Raw genomic sequence first — 21,104 nt, 5'->3', positions numbered from 1 at the left:
ATATATACATATAAAGCTATTTATGCATACAAGAAGCATTGTATAGCCAGTATTGTTGTTTTGCCCCAAGTCCTAGCTAAAAATAGCAAGCGTAATTTAGATTTCTGTAAACTGAAGAAAACTCAAGTAACCTCGTGCAGTAAGATCAACTGTTTTCACTTAAGCCAATATTCTGTAATTCTTGTTTGGCATTTCAGACTGTGCGATGTCTGTAGAGGTAAAAACATTCAGAAGATAAGATTTGCCATTTTGCTAATCTGAACAGAACAACTCCCCTGCCCTTGCAGGGGGCCTGGACTAGATGTCCTGTAAAGGTCTCTTCCACCCCAAAGCAATCTATGGTTCTATAGAATATGTTCTTTTTTTCTGGAAACCTCTCTCTATATATATGTATATATAGAAACACACATAGGCTTTTTTGTCATTCACAAATTAAATCTTAAAGGGTTACAGTATGTATTAAACCAATTTAATTATCAGGTTAATTTTGTAGAGTGACATCTACAGTCAGTTTCTAGAGCTGTTGTTTTCCCATACCTCAAGGTCAACTCATGCAATACTTTGGTTATAAACATGATATTCTGATACAGAGAGACAAAATGTTTCACAGCAATTTCTGTTTTCTTCCTGTAACAGATTTGTGAGCAAGACTGTTTGTATGCCACATGTGCAGTTATTTTTTTGCAACAGATTGTTGCTGCTGATTAATTACCTCCTGAATTTTTTATATAATTGTGCACACGATAGGCTGGATAGAGATGATGGTAGGAGTGAAGTGGCTTTCTGTTGCCACACTGCTTCGTGTGTCTCTCTGCTGTCCAAAAGAATTGATTTTACTAGTAAGTTCTAAGCTCCCCTAACATTGGTCAGAAACGTTCTTGGTACAGCTGATGTTGGTGACTGACTTCCTGAAATTATTTTAAAATATGCTAGTTGCAGATCCGGTGGTTTTATTTGGAAGTTTCTTTTCTTATACCTCATTGATCTGAGATGATCTGCATGTGTCAGTGCAAACTTTGGTCTTTTGTACATCTCTTTCTCAGCCCAAATTTTATTAAGGAACACCAGTAATTTTTCATAGCACTGTTTAGCTTTCAACAGTTTATTTGAAATAAAAAATGTAGTTTAAATTATTTTCTTAATGCCTTTTAATATATTTATTTCATATGAATAATTAGTGTTATTGGTATCACTCTGGAAACTGATAATTTGACTTAGTTCTTCTGAATTACTGAATTGTTGAAATGGAATTAAATGCACTTGTGCCTTTCTGGTGGGCCATTTTATATTTTGGGGACAGTCTAAACACAATTGGGAGGAGAAGATATCACCTTATCAAGTAACTGTTTCCTCTGGCTTAAATTACATTATTGAAAGTTGAAAGCAAGCTCCAGCTAAGCACTTGAGTTTCTGTTATTGGCTCTAAAACGTTTCATAGGCCTAAGGAACGAGGATAATTCTTTCCCCTTCTCCATCTCCTTCTGTGTCTACCTTACTGAAAGTGTCCTAGAGATGAATGGTTACCCCCAGGCCCCTAGTTGAGGGCAGTACTACCTAGTGCTGTGTTTTCTATTATTTTGCATCTCTGGTTCTTGGAATATATGTAAGTGTGTGGGGGTTTCATTTTTTTGTGTTTTTGTAAAAATTTATTTATTTCTTCATTTAGGGTATGTTAGAGCCTACCAAGGAACCTTTGAAACCAATATCTGCAGCAGAAAAAATAGCTTCAATAGGACAAACACCTCCTGTATCACCAGAGATGAACACATGTACATCTGATCAGTTCCAGGTAAAAAATATGGAGAGAAGAGGGAGGAGAGGGAAAGAAAGAAAGAAAGAAAGAGGCAAACAGTGGCATGCCTTGCCTCTTCCTTCATATTTAAAATATCTGGATGGTGTGTTAGAGAGACGGGTACGTAAAGGGCAAGTGTTCCTTGGGTCAGGTTGAAGTCCTGCTCTTGGATCTACTTTTCATGTGTGACTGGAAGGGAGTCCCTACAATAAGACTGTAGCTGCTGGTGGCCAGCATTTAAAAGTCTTGATGGATATTTACTACTACACAACACTGCCTTTTGGAGCAGCTGGGACAGTTACAGTAGATGTAGCTTTACAGTTGTCCTTCCTCTGGCTAATGTTTTTCATCTTTGCTTTTTCTGTAGGAGTCCAATACAAAATGAGTTCCAAGTTGTTTAGGAGTGAGCTTTAGAATTCCATTAATTCAGTTTTGCTATCACTGTTTTGATATTCTGATATTAGAAAGCCACTTAAATGCCATGCACATTACAATGTGTGTGGTTGGCAACAGGCTAATGGGACATGCAGAGAGATTTCATTTTTCAGTGTCACGACAGTGGCACTCGCTACATAATTCAGAGTCAGCTGTGTCCTTCCTTACTGCAGGTCTTGTTTGATCTGCCCAGCATGTTTAGTTTACCTTCTTTGCTTGTGACTTTTGATTGAAGGCATTCCAAAATGAATTATCCTTGTGCTACACCTAACCTTAACCGAACTAGGTACTTCTTAGTAAAGCAGTCGTTGCTCTACCGTAGTGTAGAGCTCTAACTGTGACACGCTTGTACCAGAGGAGAGGCTTTTTTCATTGTGGAACAGCAATATGTCAGTGCGCTCAGAACTGAGGTTGTTTTATATAGCAATACATGTGTTTGGTGATGCTTCCTATGCTGCTTCTCACAACTATTATAGTGACAATTAGCTTCTGAACTGGGTATTTATTAGAAAAGGTAACAATAATGATTATTGCAACCAGTCTGAGATTAAAAAAACACCTGTGTGATTTCTACATATGAACAAAGTAGGAAAAGTTCACTGATTTTCTGCAGTGTTCAAAGTTCTCTTTTATACAGAGGGGAAGATGTAGATTAAACTGTATGCTAAATATAGTGTAGAGAGCTGCAAGCGCCTGAAGTAGCAGCTTCGCTGACGCCTGCCATTTTCTCAGTTGCTTAGCAGTCATAGTGCTGAAAATAAGAACCTCTACTTACCAAAGTCTCTTTTTTTTTCTCCCCTTCTAATTATGAATTTGTACTTTTGGGTACTCCTGCAGCAGAATATCCCATTGCTTGTCACAGTTTGATAATCATGTCCCGTACCTTGTTCTGACAAGGCCATCTCAGTTCAATAGTTGTGGTCGATAAGTACATAGAAGAAGCTTCTCTGCTCTCTGTCTGCACTGCTGGCCTTATCTTTTCCAAAAAGAGAAATACTGAAATAAGCTTCTGGAGAAGAGATTAATTAGAGCTCTAACCATTAAGAGTGCGAGGAGGACACAGTTAAGCGACATTCAGAAAGTTTCAGGGTATGAATGATTCTCCACCATAGAGACCTTGTTTCTTTTATGGCCTCGTCTTCTGTTAATGTTTGATGGCTTCTGTTTTCTTTGGGAGAATCTAGCTTCACATATTGTGCAGACTGCCTGTTAGAATATTCCAGATTGTACTGGTGTTCAAGATGATGTGTCCAAACTTCAGTAAATACTTCATTAGGAACTGTGCTGTAAACATTGATAAATATGGAAATATGCAGTAGCAGTTTTAGTGGATCCTTCTTATTCTAAACACATGTAATTTAGCTGCAACAACTTGGCTATCTTTAAGCTTTTAAGTAACGACACATTAACGGGATAAAACTTCCTCCATTTTCAAATGGCAATGATTGGTCATTCCTGTATTGAGAAACCTCAGCATGTTGGCTTTCTTGTTGAACAGAGAGGCTCTCGTTAGTAGATTCCTATGCTTTGCTTAAGGAAAGGGGGAGTCCTTTGTTGAAAGCCTGGCATTTATGGGACTTGTATATAGATAAGTGTCTGTGCATGTGCATGTAGGACTTCCTACTGAGAGAATAAGATTTTGGAAGAAAGACTGTGATGATGCAAAAGTGGGAGTATGGAGAACATTTGTAAAAAATGCAGAAATGCCTCCTTTGTTTTTTGGTCTTGGGCAAATGGAGGAAAGCATGCAGAGTTTTAAAATAGAGAGCATTAGAAATCAAAAGAATGAGGGGGAAAAAAAGCAGCAAATGAGCTGCAATAATTTTTCCTAGTTATTATATAAACTTCGTATGTTTTGGCCTTCCCTGCAGAGGATCTCACTGCATTGGCTAGGCTGCAGAAATACAGTAGACAAATTTCCATGTGAACCATTTAAAGCTGTAAGGACAAGACTTTCAAAATGTTTATTTCTTCTCTCAAGCAAGAGAAGTTACTGACTGATCTACCGCATTAGTTTGTTGTATAATGAAGACTTCTGTAGACTCTTTCTGTTTTATATTTGAAGGTAGTGTCTAAGTTCTTCTTAGATCTGTTCTTTATCTTGACAGTTGGGGGGATTATTTCTCAGTAACTCGGTGCTCATAACTGTAAGGCAGTAAACAGAATATGAAATAATCCCCTGATTACTTTTGCCTCTAAGCATGATGTCTCAAAGGCTTTGTGGGTCTGAAGTAAAAGGCTCTATCAAGGCACATTAGGTGCAAGAATAGGTTGCCAAATAGGCAACCTTTGATTGTGAAACCCTAGACAGCTATCCTTTTTTTTTTGTGCTTTCTTTTACAGTGCCTGTTATAGTGGCTTCTGCATCATAGTCAAGTCTTCAGGGAGTGCAATTAAAATATATTCCAGTGCTTGTTAAAGACGTTGCTGTCTGGCCTTTCTCTTGATTTCATATTATTCTCTGCTTAAATTTGCTTTAAAGTTTATTCTCCTGCTTATCTTTGGCTTTCTTGCAAAAAGTTATCTAGCCATTTCTGCTCTTTCGCTATTGCTTCAAAGCATCCTCTTCTCTGTTCGGGACTGTTTCTTTGGTAGAGTCTAGTGGTCCCAGCACACAGGATAACTTTGGGGTTTCTTACCTGCCTAGTTTTGCTTAGGAAGTTTTATATTGGAAGAGAAATTGACAGTGACACAGCACATCTGCATGCATGTAAGCCACTGAATTGCGAGTTGTGTTACAACAGAAATATGTATCTTACACCTTCTGGCTGTTAGGAACTGAGTCTTAATTAAACCCCATGGGGTGACAAGTCTTTAAAAACACTTTTAATTACATAAGGGACTATCAGGACTTCTAACAATGACAGATGTGAACTACCATACTATGGCCACCAGCCAAGGCTACATCATGGGACTGCTCTCCAGTTATACATATGAGAATGATCCAAGAATATATGTAGCTTTGTTGACAGAGTAAGAGGGAAAGATTGTCAGGTAAGAGATATTACAGAACTTGCTATGCTATCAGATATGACAGTCGCTTAAAGGCAGTATCTGAGAAGAATAATTTTCAGAACTGTTGTATTTTTGCCAACAAGTGCACACAATGAAATGTGTTAATTACTTCTTTGTAAACCTTTTTCTGAAATGTCTATGCTGCTCACTTGTGGGATCTATCTAAATATTGATATTTGTATTACAAGCCCTTCTATTTTTCCCCCAGCTTTAAGACAGCAAAATACTTCAATTTTTTTTCTTAGTTTAATTTTCCTTGGTAATTATCGGCACAGAGACATACATTTACATTTTACTCCTCTGAATTATAAAAGCTCTTACATAATACCACTCTCAAATTACTCTGTGAAAACATCTTTCACTTTTATCAGAGTGAAATATGATGCAGTAAAATCAGCAGGCATTTTAGTTTCCTCTTTTGTACTTCCTTAACATTCAGAGTAGCACTCTGACAGCTGAATATACTTTTTCATTTCTGTACCCTGTCCTAAGATGGAGGCAGTAGTGAGAGCAGTTTGCCTCGATTCACGATCTTCCTCTAGATTGGGCGCTTTTCCTTAAAGCATGTTATTGAAATAATGGTTGTAAACGCAGTAGTCTAGCAACCTTGCAATCTCCAAAAGACAAAACATTATATTCGCACTTGCAGGGCTTGTTCCCATTGTCTGAGATTTCAATGCTGTGTTCAGGTGTCCCAGTACAGGTGGTTTTCTGAGGTCACTAGAAACAGAAAACTTTCTCTTCCTGTGTGATTGGCTTTTGTCTCTGCCCTCTCCTTTCCTTTTGCTGTATAGACCAGGGCTTGCCAGCATTCTGTATGGGCAGGGTCTGCTTTACTTGCCCTCCCCTCCTCTTCTGCAAGTCAGTGGGATCAGTAGAATGGCCTCGTCCCATAGAGCAGACTAATATACTTAGTACACTCTTACTGATTTGGAGGCAGTTTCATCCCTCCCCATTTTAAGAAGACTTCATCACATCCTTTGTCCTCTCCTTGGCAAATGTGAGAATCGAGTCATCATTAAAGGGAAAAGCTTAGCCAGCCATTGGTACCACCTATTCCATGCAATTCTGTCACACTCATCAGCCCTGAGTCAGTCTTTTGACACAAAATGTAGTGGGTGTTTTCCTCAGTAAAAAAAGAGTTGGTAGGAAGCTACTTTGTTTCAATGAGTTCATTTTCCTCAGGGCAGAAAGCTACTAAGTTGTTACACTCGCCTCCTTTTTTCCCTTTTTGTACAAATCCCTTTTAATGTTACTATATTTTAAGCGTGACAAACTTTGAACAAGCTACGGCAGTGATCATACTTCATCAGGTGTAGTTTCCAAGCTGCTAATATTATGTTTCCATGCAAATCATTACAATGCCAGTAGTTTCATTTCCAGAGCGAAAAAAAAGGTAGCATCAGCGCCTTAAGCCCCATGGAATCAGTACTGTTCTAGTTGTGCTCAATACTGCAAATATTTCCAAGTCATTAGGTAGGATTTTTCTTGGCAAGAAAGATTTTTCTTTTACTATAAGAAAATGGGAAAATCTCCAGCTCCCTTAATTTTTTTTTTTTTCTATACACTTCTGTCTCCTAGCAAAGCCTCTTACAGATAGCTTAATTGTACAAAGCTAGCTCAGGTTGCTAGCAGCTTGATTCAGGAATCTGCACATTTTTTTCAGTGTTGGATAGTTGACAGTTTTAAAAGTTAAAAATAAAGCCTGCCTTTGTACAAAAGTAAAGGGAAGGTGTGTCTCAGCCACTGGAAGTCTGACAACTAGTGATGCATTTTGAGTAGTGTTGGGGAGAACTTCCATTGTTTTTCTTCCTTAAGTGTGATTGTTCTGTTAGAAGTTAAAGGCACATTCTTTCCTTGTGCTTCCTGACAACTGACTTCAGTGGGGTGAGAGCAGAAATTAAATGCACAGAATTAGAAAGATCAACTTATTTCAGACATTCCTGATAGTGTCCCATCAGTTTGCGCCCCAAAAATACAGGACAGCATTTCCAAGTTACACTGCACCTGAACACACTTTCCCTGTAAAGCATGTTCCCTGCTGCGTGTTTGATTTACCTGTGTGTGTGCAAAAGACACGATGTTGTCATGCTCCTTTTGTTAATATTACCAATGGATTATTTATATTTTGGAATTAATTGATCATTAAGGAATAGTAAGTCACAGGACTTCTTTTTTAATGGAAGAATTTTTTTATATACATTTTTTTGATAGTTTGTCCTCACTTGTAAGGATTGTGTCTCTTTAAAAGCAAAACAAACTAAAAGAATCATGGGCTGTTTGGTAAATGACTGCTGTTATATATAATCAGGACAAAGCATGGATTCACAGATGGCTTTCACTAATAACCCTGTTCTAAATTTGCTCTGTAACGGTATACCTAACTTTTTATGCAAAACATCCCCTCTTCTATGAAAGTAATAATAATTTAACTTTCAACTATGTCTTAAGTTTTTTTTATCCAATTCATATGTTTTAGTTACTATGCAGATCCTGTTTAGGTTAGAAGTTGTCTGATCTGTACTGTTCAAAATTTCATGAAACTTCCTGTAGTAAACAAATCTACTTTGAATCTTTAGTGCATATTATGTATATACACACCTCCCAAAAGTTGGAGCTTGCTCCTTTAGTTGTCTTTTTAGTATTTAGATGCTAAAGAATCTGTTGTTTGAACTGCTTTGCATTGTTGTAACCTGAACTGACTATAAAATCTGATTTCTGACTTTTCAACTCTAGGAATCTCTACCACCTGTCCAGTTTGACTGGAGTAGCAGTGGCCTTACTAACCCTTTAGATGGTACGTCTCTCCGTAGAGCCTCTAGCACCAGAGCTAGAGATAAGAAAGCTACAAAGTTCAGACAAACATCTATCTGCTGATTATTTTTTTTTAAATATGCACACACACACATATATATATAAAAAATATATATAATATTTATTTCTTATCCTAACTTTGGAAATTCAGGCTTTCTTTCTGATTAACTGTGCCCCTATGTGAAGTATCCTGTAGTCTGAAAAATTCTAAGATAAGTATTCTTTTAGATTCCTGACATATGCTAATGACACAGTGGCAATATTAACCCTTCATTATATAACTGCAGGTAAAAAACTCTGAACAAATGTGCATTTTAGATTGATGAGTTTTACTTCTTAGAGGTATTTTTCACCAATAACTGTCTCTTTAGACATCCTTTGAGTGACAGACGTGTATAGTGGCTACTTCAAAGCACAATATTTTAACCACAAACTGTTTGCAAAAGATGCACTTCTTGAGCTGAAAGTTTTCAGATTTACAGATAATTTTGTATTTCAAAAAAGTAACTTCATCTGTTATGACTTTTGCTTACACTTAAGCACTAATTGTAGCTAATATATTAAATTAAAGAGGTAGCTACGAAGTTATTTGTATCTATAAATGTATATAGTTATAAGACCCTTCACCTATGTCTATTTCAATAGCAAAATGAGTTGTGCCACCACCTCCAGTGTTAGAAATGTAAGTGCATGAAAAGGAAATAAACAAGTTTCCTAAACTTGCTTTAATTGGCAGACTAGAAACCTGTAAAGCAACTGAAACCTTTGAGGAGCCTGCTAACAGCAATTAATTCAAGTTCAAAAGCAGGCTAATGTAAACTGCATCTCTTATTGCATTGGTGTTGCCTCACAGTGTTGTTTCAGAACATGTGGGATGTTAAGAGTTTGGATAGCGATATCATGGTGCTGAAGGAAAGCCTGGATGGACCCTTTTGCTGTTGTCTGGTGTCTTATTACTTCAGTCAATCATCATGCTTTCTTTTTAACAAACAACTTCTTTAAAATGTATCTTGGTTTGATTTCTGGTTTAGTACTAAAGGGGAACAGTATAATTTACCAGTAAGGAACTGAATATAAGAGTGTCATTTGTTACCCTGTGTTCACACTGCTTTAAGATAATCATAATTAATAGCCTAAAGCTGTTAAATAAAACTTTAAAGGGTTTTTTTTTGGTTCTTTGCTTTTTGGGGATCTGCTAAGTCGTCCTGAAGAAAGAATGGCTTTCAATTTGAGTAGGGGAGAAAAAGCTCACTATATGCTCACTATCAGTTGATGTGTATATTGTTTCCCTTTAAGTAATCACATCTTTCTCTCTGAGTTGTGCTGGTTCTCTTTCATTTTTAGATTGAAATAAATCGTTCTATCTTAAAGTTACTAGTGTTGATTTCCTTGCTGTATTGTACATGAGGAAATGTGCACTGAATTAAGTTGTTAACATTTTAGAAGGTACAAACTAATACTGTAAGCATTGTTTTCATGTCAATTTTTAAATTGCATACTGAATACTAATTATAACTTGCATGTTCAAGTGTGTGTCTTACCCCTTTTTACACATAAACCCCTCCCTTGGCTTACCTTCTATATGGCTGCCTACCAACACGGTCACTGAATTTCAAGCTAGTGGAGGTTCCACTCTTCTGAACCTTGATTTCTTTGGGCCCGTGGATGACAGTAGCTCTAGCAGCACCACCACAATCCCAGGTCAGCAGAGTGTTAAAACCACAAATATATTATAACAACTTACTAAGCATGAGCACATCACTTGACTTTCCTATAAACAAGGAGAAATTTTACATTGCATTTCTCTAAAATGTCTTTCTACTGCATTTTTCCTTTAATCTGTGTCTGTTTTCTGATGTTTTGTATCGAGTGCAAAGTATTTAAAAGGTACTGTCAGCTCTGTATTTGTCACATGCTGAAGGAATGAATGGCTCTTATATTCTCACAAATAAGATGTTAAAACACTTGTTTCAAATAAGAAATTTTGAAAGTTAATTTTTCTGCTTAAGAAAAATTGAAAAATGCTGTAGGTGTGATGATTCCTCGAAAATGAGGCTTGTTCTCTCCTCTGTATGAATACCTCCAAACTGTAGCATAATGATGTTATTTGGAAGTCATTTGTGAATGTAAAGTTAAGGGTTTGACCTGTCACAACCCCTTTGGGGTCTGCTGCTACCAGGAGGTTGTAAATTTTTTCTTTATGTGGACTACTATTAGTGATAAAGTGAAAAAAGTGTTTTAACAACATTCGTGATAGAAAACAAAGATAGTTGCATGTTTGTGGGGCATTAGAAGTTAATGATAAAACCAAAGCAATTTATCTGTGACTTACTTTCTTAAAAGGAGATGAAAACATCACTTTCTCCATTGAATAATACATGAAAATAATTTAATTCATTTATTGCATGATCTTGACAAGCTCTGTGTATTTTGTGCAAGCTTGTGAAAACCTACACTTCGAATAAATTTTGACAGGAATTTAAGGCTACATTTTGGGGATTTATCCCAGTGCATAGTTTAAGTAGGTGAGGCATATACTTCCAATGCACTGCGTGAAGCCACAATAATCACTTATTAATTGGAAGGATTTTTTCCTCTGAGTGATTTTAATTAAAAAAAAAAATTTGTGAGGCTTGAGGGTTTCCCCACATTTCAAATAAGTAATTACTATTGTAATTTTTGTTTTTAAAGACCTGCTCTTTTTTTAGTTTTGAAATCTAGTCATTGAAGGCAATTTTGAGGCATCACATTCCAAATGTCTTTTTATTCCACGCCTGAGAAATGTCGTCATCAGATAAAAGATGGCAGGTTTGTCATGGAAGTGATAGGTAGCAAATTCAAGACCCTTGAGCCTTACAGATTCTTCTGTAAGTGCACGACTATCAACGTAAGTCATCAGTACCTGGTGCATGTGCTGTTCGTGCCGTTGGGCATGTTCTTGTGCCCTGTTGACGTGCACACTTGAAGAGATTAGTGGAACAGTACTCTGTTAGCCTTTTATTGCTTTACTTTTTTTTTATGTTGTTGTTGTTTCATCAAGTTACAGGTATTATCACCTTCCCTGGTATTCCCTATAGTGCCTATTTTTGTTCTTTTGGTTTTGGCTTTTCTTTCCTCCCGACTTGTTTCTGGGAAAGTCATTTATGCTTGGCTTGCAGCTCGTGTGTTTGTGTGTGTGTTTAGGAGCTTTGTGTGGGGTTTGGTTGGCTAACTTTCCTTCAATATCTCATTAAGGTTTTGCAGTGTTTTCCTTAAATATTCTCTGGCCATTTGAATAAAATGGAGAATATGCAACTCTTAAAACCAAATAAAATAAATGAAAGACAAATTATTAGATGTTTTGGCTTAAAGAAGAAACTTTTATCAGAAGTAGAAGCTTGTTCTTCCTCTGAAGACCTTAGTTTCCTCGCTGTATATCTACGTTGTATTCTTCCCAGTCTCATTTTGTCAGTAGCCAAAATAACTATTTATAAAAATATGCATTCAACATCACAAACAGAGTTACTAATTTCAAGTGTGTTTCCCACAGATGAAATATATTGTTTTATTTTTCATATTAATAGTTTAACATAAATGTAGCTGAGTAAAAGGTGCCTAAAGGACAGTAAATTCAGCAGTGACATAACACTACAATGAAAATTAATTCAGGACTGTAAATGTGATTATCTAAATGATATAACTTAAAAGGTTGCATTTAACCTTTGTTGCAGAGTTGCATGTCAAAGGACCCCTTGTTTCATTCAGTTTTAGAGTTTGTACCTTAATGGGATTTCACGGACTTCTGCAAGTCAGAGTGTATTTCTTCAAGTCTTCTTCTCCCTGACTGAAAGTGGATATTTTATGGAATAGCTGGGCTTTTTCCTGTTTCCAGGTTCTGTAAACATCTGACAGTACTTAAAGTCTAGGTATACTGGTCTCAGGCAGTACTCATTTTGATGTTTTGCATGAAAATGGACAAAATTAACTTTCAAAATCCAGAATTAAAAAAAATGTACATTGAAAGGACAGCTGATTAATTTCTAATGAGCTCATATTAAACGGAGCAAATCTTCTCCCCGTCCCCCCAACCTCCTGCAGCTTAACCAGATTATTTTCTTAATTTTACTTTTTGGTCAGTTTAGTTTCCTAACAGTGAAAGAGAAATTAACTTCTGCATAAATGACAAATGGTCATGACTCAAGCAAAGCAGACGTGGATTATTAACTTCCTCTGTTTGTGTGTGTAGCACTGCAATTACTGTGTGGAAAAGGCAGGGCAATAGGTACACTTTTTTCTTTTTTAATTTAGTAGTCTTTTGATATTTCAGGACTACTTCTAAAGGTGTCTTGATCCAGGCAAGTTAACTGGGTAAAATCATCAGTACGCCAGTTTATAAATGCTGGTTTTATATTAGGTAGCTACATGGGACCATCATGTCCAAGTCCTTGCATCGTTTATTGTGCAGTAGTATGAAATGCTTGTGTGTGTCCAAATAAGCTGACACTAGTGTTACGCTTGTTTAGAGTGCAGGTGTGTATAAAACACAATGCTTCTGTACAAAAATTCTGCACTGTCACTGGAGGAATATCACCAATTTCAAATGCTTCTGAGCAAAAAGATCTGTTTTAACAGTCTTTCCTCAATTTATTTTGATAATTCTGATTCCTAGAGACTTAATTTTTAAAGAAAACATGCATAATATTTGGAAAGTGTAGAGACACTTCCTACTAAGATACGATGCTTGATGTTAAACAGGTAGAATTTCACCCATACGCATGTATTTTTTTGGATGCAGGTTTCCATTGTTTGCATTGTTTTCATGATCTCTGCTGATAAAATTTGAAATCTATTTACAACATATGTGATGTCAGGATGCAGCATCTGGTTTAAGATATCTGAAACAAGAAAATCAAGGCTGAAATATCCATATACGTGATGCTTTATTAAATACTTGAAAGGGAAGCATAAACTAAAAGTTTTGGTAGTATTGTACCTATTAGTAGGTAATTTTTTTTAATGCCGTTCCACTTGTATGTGTCATAAAAGTTTCCTCACTTAAAAAATATTTAACACAGCCTCTTGTGAAAAGCAAGATACTAAATGTGCTCTAATGCATGCCAGTGTTACGTGTTATCTCTCGTTAAAGAGTTGGTCCGTTTATGTGCAGTGTTCCTTTAATACAAGCGGTTGAGTTGAAGTAATTGAAACAATCCATTTTAACACAGTTGACACTTTTACAGATGTTTCACTGTAAAAGGTAAATCAAATAATTTTTATCTACTCTTAGGCTGAGATCTTGTATGCCAGACTTACTCCAATGCATGTTTGTTCTGAGGTACAACTATAAAAACTACTAAAAAGGGGTGGGGAAAGACTATGGTGTTTCGGAAATGCAGACAAGTTCTGTCATGTTCTTTTCATGTATCTTAAAATTATAAATGATTCAGATGTTTACAGAAAACAGTCTCTAGCAAGTTTGTCTGTGGCTTATTATGGCTGTACTTCCCTCTAACAATCACTGATTATCATTTCATACTATAAGGTGTGGATCCTGAGTTGTATGAATTGACAACCTCAAAACTGGAAACTTCCAATGCAAGCAACAAAGTGACTGATGCGTTTGCAAGACTCATGTCCACAGTGGAGAAGACAAGCACCTCCACAAGGTAGATACTCTGTTGCTCTTCTTTCTTCCTTTTCTAAGGGCCGCATGAGATGTGAGGAGTGAATGTGTGTGCTATTTTAGATCAGAAGTTCTCAAACAATCAAAAGGCTTAACTTAATAATTGCATTTTAATGTTAAATTCATAGTAGTGTAGTTCATATTTCAAATTATCATAGAACTCTAAAATAAGACAGGAAAGACTTCATGAGCTGGAAGAAAAAGATCACCAGGACATAAGTTGAAAAGGTAGAGCCAAAGACTCAGCTGGAGGAAGCAGCTTTCTGAAAAACAGAGCTGATTCCTAAGAACGGAAGGATAAACCAAGCCCCACAGTTCAGTGATACGTGGCTTTGACAGAAGACTCCCCTTTGTCCTATTTGTAATTTATAGCAGTAGAATGTTCCACGGGTAAAATTATTAAAGTGATTAGTAATTGTGACAATATTTGTCCTTATATTTTTCTAGCATCTGTCAAAGCTTCAGTGACCAAATATCAGATTCGTTTTGCTGTTGCAAGTTAAGGAACAAGCGTGTAGTTGGTTTAGAGTGTCTTCTCTGCTTCATAGATCTCGCGTGAAATTTGTCTGAACTTTGTAGGTAGAACCTATATAAAGGCTTTTGGTATCATGTTTTCTTTGAAGTCTGGCTTTTTGAATGGGAACAGAATAGTCTCTCCATTTATAAGCTTGTATTCTTTGGGTTTGTTTTTTAGTGTGTATCTTAGCAGTAGGATCCTGGACTACACCTTAACACCTAATTAATGTCTGTGCCCATTAAAAGAATCGCTGAGTGATTCTCACCAAGTAAAACGTTTCTGTTGTTGAGGAAATGCATGCCTCTGCATGCAACAAATAGTAGTTGCTTTGCAACTAATAGATAGCAATAGATAGCAACATAGCCTCACTTGTAAGTGAGCTTTAGGGTTTATTCAGCACACTAAAACTAGATGTGTTTCCATGTAGCATAGTACTTGGAGAGGAGGCACAGTTGAAGAGTTGTGGTGAATGTAGTGATTTGTAGCGGTAGGGGATAGCTGTCTATCTTAAAATGACAAACTATAATTTTCAATAGCTCCTCAAAAACATTTTCTTTCATTGAGAAAACTATCTTGCTAGTTTTCCTGCAGTGAAAATGTTCCAAGTGAACAGTGAATAAAAAAAGTCAACAAGCCATGAAATTTCAAAGGAGAGCCAGTAGAGGGAACTCCACACTTCAATGCTGATTTTTGTGTCTTGGCTTTTGGATTGCCTATTTCACTATTCAAGGACTGCATATACTCTCTCTAAAGATACACTAGTGGGAAAGTTTGACTTTCACTAATTAGAAAACGTAGTTACAAAATATTTTGCTAATATATTCTAAATCTAATTTAAAAGTAACCACAAATTCACAGCAGCACATACAAACTCTAAATGTATATTAATTTTTATCTCCACTCAGATTTTTACCTGCTTACTTGTTTTAGCTTACTTTTTCTTTACAAAAGAACAGGGAAGTCTGCTTTGCTTAAGTAAATATTGACCTTTGTTTGGTATTTTTGGATTATTTTTTTTTATCTCGGGGGTTTGGGGTTTTCCACGGTGTGCTTAAAAGCTCTTACTTGTGCTGTTAAAGCTTTGTCCAGATACCAAAGTTCTTCCTCTTTTGTAGAGAACATTGTTTACTGATAGGAAGAGGTTCTAGATCTGTACTGTAGCAGTGTATTGGACTGTAGAGAGAGGCTGGGGACATCAGACTTAGCAGTTAAATTCAGACACACACAAGGATTAGCTGTTTTAAAGCAGCTGCTTTCAATGTTCAATAAATGTATGGTTTTGTCAGCTCTGAATTTTAAAAATTTCAAGTGTGTACTTTTTTTATTTCATGCTCTGCGAAAGAAAAGCAGTCTGGTTTTCAAGCTAGTAACTTTCAGAGAATCTTATCTCAGCAGTATGCCAAGTATGTTGCAGTATGTTAGCTTTTTGTTATAAAATTGTTCTTCTGAAAATTTTTTAGTCTTATTCTCTCTTAATGAACTGGAGACTTTAAAACAGAAGTGGATGTACAGCCAGCTCAACAAGGATGACATTCGTGTACCAGCCTGGAAATATGGGCTGTTAGCAATTAATAACTGATCAGCAGAAGATGTGTACAGTGACTTAACATCACTTCGATGGCAACTTCAGTTGTGCTATGGCTATCCCGTGTCCGTAACTTGTCTGAACTCAGGATCTTTAGAGTAAAGTTTAGAGTGAAAATACCATTTTTCCTACCATCAGCTGTAGGAAGCCACGTGACAAGTGATTTTTGTCTGAAATAGCTCCATCGCTTTCTTGCAAACCCATCTCTTGAAGCTGGAAAGTCAGTTTCTCAGAAGGAAAATGTTGGAAGAGGGGAGGAAACTTCTCCCTCAGCTTGGGCCTGAAGCCATGACAGCAGCAATAAGTGTTGAAGGTCAGGGATCTGCAGCCTTGCGTGGTTTCGTAGCATTGGTAGAGATCAAGAGTTTATAGGCTGTCTTCTTGAAGAAAAGCAGAGCACTGATACCTTTCCAAGAAATGGGTGAAACCTTCATTTAAACTGGAAATACTCCTTGAGGGCAGTGTTGGATGGAGCAGGCTAAGTGCTCTTATTTACAGAGTGATTTATTTATTTTTTTTTTTAAATGACATTTCTGTAAACAACTCATTTTGCTATTAGAGTTTGGCCTTGCTGGTGCTATCCACAAAACCGTTTGCAAACATAAGATATAACTTAAGTCCTGAAAGACCTGAACACTGCAGTAAGGGGTTGGAATGCAAAACAGAACAGTGAGGTGTGAGTGACACATCAACAAAGCATTCCCTATTTCTTGCTAAATTTTATTCCAACAACTCTCCTGCCTGTCAGTCTGGCTAATTTCTTGCAGCTTAGTGTTAATGTGCCTTTGAAAAGGAAACTTCATGCCAACAGGTAGAGGGACTGACATAATTGCTTGGGTAGGACCGTCCTCTGTCTTGGAAGGAAATCTAACCTCATGTTAAAGAAGAGATGGATGAGGGCAAAGTGCTCTGTAGAGAGTAGTTTTTAAACCTGAATGAGGCAGAGACCTTGTTTTGAGCCAGGATTGGGTTCTTTCATGGTTTAGTAATCCAAAGTGCTGGTTCCAAAGCAGACAGAAGTAATACAGCTGCTGCTGACAATCCGCTCACTTGGGTGTCCATTATGTAAGGCTTGGTGGCTAGAAATTCAGAGTGCATGAGCAGGAGAAGCCGCGCAATGCCCCCATCTGCAGACTCGAGTTTAGGAAAAGGAGCTCTTGACAACAGGAATGTCTTCAGCAAAAGTGGTGACTGAAATTAATGTACTTGACATGGTTATTTCTCTTGACTCTGTCAAAAGACATGGCAGTTAGTGGGCAGTTTGGTAAGTTTTAAGAGTACAAACTGTCTGCAGTAATGATGCTACTTTGTCTTTTAAATTTAGTAGTTACTGAGTAATTGTTTAGCGTTGTCCTGGTGATGTTTCCTACCAAAGGTGTTGACAGTTACCCAGAAAAGGTACTTGCACTGTTAAGTTTTGCCGTCTTCCACAGGAACCTGCCCCTCTCCATTGAAGAATGGAGACTTCAGGCCATTTCATCCCTTTCTGCACTGAGGTGATGTAAAAAGAGATTCTGAGCCTCATTACCAAGTGATTGTATCTCTAGCTGTAACTTGGCCATATTTAAGTAGTGTTTGCTATGTTAGTGTATTAGCTTGTCCTTCTTTATAGATTCCTTTTACAGACCACGTTAAATAGATAAATTATTACAAAGGGCCTCCAGCCAGGAGGGCAGCATTCAGTAATTGGGTGAGATCCACATCTGACTCTGTTCACTGGTGTGCATGTTCTCCGGTGGTGTTGCAGAGACCAGCTAGTACAGCCAGAGCAGTAACGTCCTGTGATAAAGGTCCTGCATGTGACCACCAAAATGCAGCCCTGCCTCTGGGACCCAGCAGTGCTGTTTCTTAGAGCGCTACAGCTGAGCAGAGGAGGAAGAGGCATATAAATAGCTACGAGTGTGCTAGCTCCATCTTGGTGCCTGATTAACAATTACAGGAACTCCTTTTAATGCAGATCTCTGAGTCAGCCCTCTTCCTTTTGATTCCTCTGTCAAACACTCCTTTGTTAGCTGTAAGTTCTTGATCACCAGGAGTTTGTACCTTTAAGAGGCTTCTGGTAAGTGATTACTAATAGTGGCACCAGATACTGATAACATAGCAGTGGGTGACAGCTGCATTTCAGCAGCTTAGAGATAGTCCTCGAGGGCAAACAGAGCTGACTATGAAGTTGTTAGAGAAGGAGGCACATATTGGCTCTCTGCTTCTTCCTTCAATAAATGCAGCACACAGCTTTGTTTATCCTCCGGAATTTGGTAATCTGCCTAGTCAGTGGCTCATGAAATTCCGTTGCAGTAGAGAAAAGAAAATATTGCTATTCTAGTGAAGGAAAGTCAGATTTAGTATCTAGCCTGCCTCATCTAGAGATATTTCATCAAGTGGAGATTTCAAGTAGCAAACAAAAGTGATAGTTCAGTGTCAACACGATGATTGAGGATAAGTTTGAATTCAGCTCTTTTTTCTTCTCCTCCTAGCTAAATTCTGAGACTGCTGTTGAAGCAAACATGTAGCCCCTTGCTTTTCCCCGGTACCTGATCAGTTCAGGAAACAAACCTGGTGGGTGCTGACAAAAAAAAAGATAAAAGTACATGCTGTTTTGTGATTGAAGTGGTGATTGCCCTCTCATGGGCTCAGTTTAAAGTTTATGGCTAAGACGGAGATATAGAAAGGAAAATTCTGAGATGTTCTAGGGAAAGGCAGTTTATTTAGGTCAAGACTTTTGACTCCGCTATTTGCCCCCAAAATAGAGTAGCTTATTTAGCTGGAATTTCTAATTTTGTTACAGAGTGCAGCAGGTGACTTTCTAGAACTGGAATAATGTTTGTTGGAATACTCAGGTTTTTCTAGAACTAGGCAGTGTTCTTCAAGATAAGCCAGGCATCGGTAAAGTGTGTGTGTGTGTGTGTGCGCGCGCGCGCTGGGGCGGGAAGATGTCTTCTGTTGCAGTCAGAGCTAGTCTTCATTTTGCTTAAGAAATGTGAATTTCTTGCATAATAGTAAGAATCAAGCAACCTGGGGTTCAGACCTGAGATTCATTTGTGCTTGGTAATTCTTGTGAATAGTGCAAAAGGCAAAGCAAACACCAGTGATTCCCAAACTGCTGTACATATCGTTATGGCTACACGTATTACTGCTTTTCAAAGCAAGTAGCTACAAGTTGTGAGCCACCTTTTGCTGTGCTGCCTTTGGGACAAAAAGAGTTTGTGGATCACAACATAGAGCGGTATAATATATAATCTGAGTACAGTCATGGTGGAAACATGACATGAGTACCTTCTTTTTATTTTTAAAATAGTAAGTTAGGAACTTCTTCATGTCCTTTCTTGATTTCCTATTTTATTTTGAAAGATTATACTGGATTTAGGTAGTTTTGAACTAATGCTCCTATTATTTTATCCTTAGAATGTGGGCATGGTTGTTCCTTCAAGTCAGTAGTCCCAGAGTGGCATGCTGGGACCTGTCAAAAACTGGAAAATATCTAAAAATTAGCATCTGAATAGGATTTTTTTTCTTTATTGCAACAATATTCAAGAACATTTTTCTGACTTCCTATGTTAACGTGTTTGTAGGAAGGTAGGTATTATAACATTAGACTACTTTCAAGTAGCTTACAGAAGTACCTGTCAATGGGAGACAAACTGTCACAACATTACTTCAATCGGTTGTTCTTTCAGTGATCTGAGGGGTATTGGGTAGTGCATTAATGAACTTTGTTCTTTTCTCAACAGGAAGCCTAAAAAGGAAGAACATCTTAGTGAAGAGGCTGCCAAGGTGATTTCTAGCCTTCCTGACTTAACTTTCATGCATGCCAAGGTGTTGATGTTCCCAGCCACATTAACACCTTCAACAAGCTGCCAAGAAAAGGTAGACTAAAGTGATGTGAATTGGACGTTTTCTATTGATTTTTTTTTTCTTCCCTCCGTGGGTCACAAAAAGCAATCTTGCTTTAATTAAAAAAAAAATCAAGTTCAGATGATTTGTTGGTAAGCAGCACTAGAAAGGTATACATAGTAATGTATATTTATTTACATACTGGAGTCCTAAATTTATATTAGAGAAAAATGTAAATAATTGGGGGTAAATCTTTTTGAAGATCTATTCTTTTTGTTGTGCTGGGGTGTATACATTTATGTCTTTGTGAAATACACTGGTGGTGTCCTTCTTACAAAACTTTAAAAAGTTTAAAAAAAAATTCCTAGAAACACATAATGAAAACTTCAGTCTTCACGGTCTGTGAAGTCCCCCTTAAAGGTTTTTCAGATTGCATTGAGCATCTTTTTCTTTCCTGCATACATTGAAATAGACATTACTGGGGAAAAAAGCAAAAGGTTACATTGTCCCCTTGTGGGTTTTCACTTACTGTTGTTTCTTTAAAACCCAGTAATTTCTTTTGTGTTTTAACAAGCTTAAGATGAGTTTTTTCCTTTTCTTCTCCTCCATCCCCTCCCCCTGTTTGTTTGTTTGGCTGATCAATTTTTATGTTCTTATACTTCAGTAGTACGGCTGTGTCACTGTATAGCCTTTTGAAAGGTATGCTGTCAGTAACTTCTTGTTCCAGTTATGGATTACTGTCTAAATACTTCATTTTTTTTTGATCATTAGGAGGTTGTATGCTTTTAATCAGTTTTATTTGGAAAAGAAGGACCAAAACTATATGAATGTCTTACAATGAAATTTACCTATTGAATTTTTATGTTCTGTTGTACCACTATTTCTGTTTGATTTTGCACAGTGTAAAATGACATAATCATAGATTGCTATGGTTTTAGGCTGTATATACAGTAAAAAACTATGGGTTGTAAATGTCAGGGGAAATTCCTATGGAAAAAAGAGAGCTATGTAGAAGAACCTCTAAAAAGGTCAATGTGCATGCCCAAGGTCTTTTGAGATTTAAGTGTGTAAATTTCCTTTTAGCTTACACAAAATAAAATAATTTAAAAGATACTTATGTATTGAGTCTGCTGTCTTTTTATACAGAATGTATACATGATTCACATTTCTGTTGATGGTACAAGCAATGCGCTGCATTAACAGTAGAACTTCCAACTCTGTGTTGCACAGTCCCACAAAACACACCTCTTGGGTCCTGCAGAAGGAGAAGCAGACTTCTCTTTCGTTGGGCTGTCTCTTTCAATGGGTTACAATATAGTGTTTTATTTCTGTCTCCAGCTTGCCTTTTGGCTTATAGGGCCACGTGGCTTGAGACGTGTTGGTATTTTGGGTTAGAGACTTCTTCAGAGTAATTGACAATACTCAGCTGTAAGAAACACAAATTCTGGTGAGG

At 37.2% G+C, this 21,104-nt stretch overlaps 1 protein-coding gene across 4 annotated transcripts in view; it reads left to right on the top strand.

Moving 5' to 3' along the window:
* AFTPH (aftiphilin) overlaps positions 1-20,764 on the top strand; it is a 45,816-nt gene extending 25,052 nt beyond the window's left edge. Inside the window, exons 6-10 of one of the 4 annotated variants that reach the window (XM_054063638.1) lie at positions 1,667-1,789; positions 7,979-8,039; positions 9,674-9,757; positions 13,578-13,701; positions 19,549-20,764. In XM_054063638.1, the coding sequence (XP_053919613.1) occupies positions 1,667-1,789; positions 7,979-8,039; positions 9,674-9,757; positions 13,578-13,701; positions 19,549-19,693 (537 nt within the window). In that variant the 3' untranslated portion in view covers positions 19,694-20,764. Of the gene's footprint in view, positions 1-1,666; positions 1,790-7,978; positions 8,040-9,585; positions 9,758-13,577; positions 13,702-19,548 lie in introns of those variants that run through there. The other 3 variants (XR_008449326.1, XM_054063639.1, XR_008449327.1) reach the window with 3 other exon arrangements.
* The last annotated feature ends 340 nt before the right edge of the window (positions 20,765-21,104 follow it).

This window comes from Cuculus canorus, chromosome 3, assembly GCF_017976375.1.
Source record: "Cuculus canorus isolate bCucCan1 chromosome 3, bCucCan1.pri, whole genome shotgun sequence".
NCBI lineage: Eukaryota > Metazoa > Chordata > Aves > Cuculiformes > Cuculidae > Cuculus > Cuculus canorus.
The sequence above is the reverse complement of the archived record's forward strand: the minus strand, read 5'-3'. Positions and strand labels throughout refer to the sequence as shown.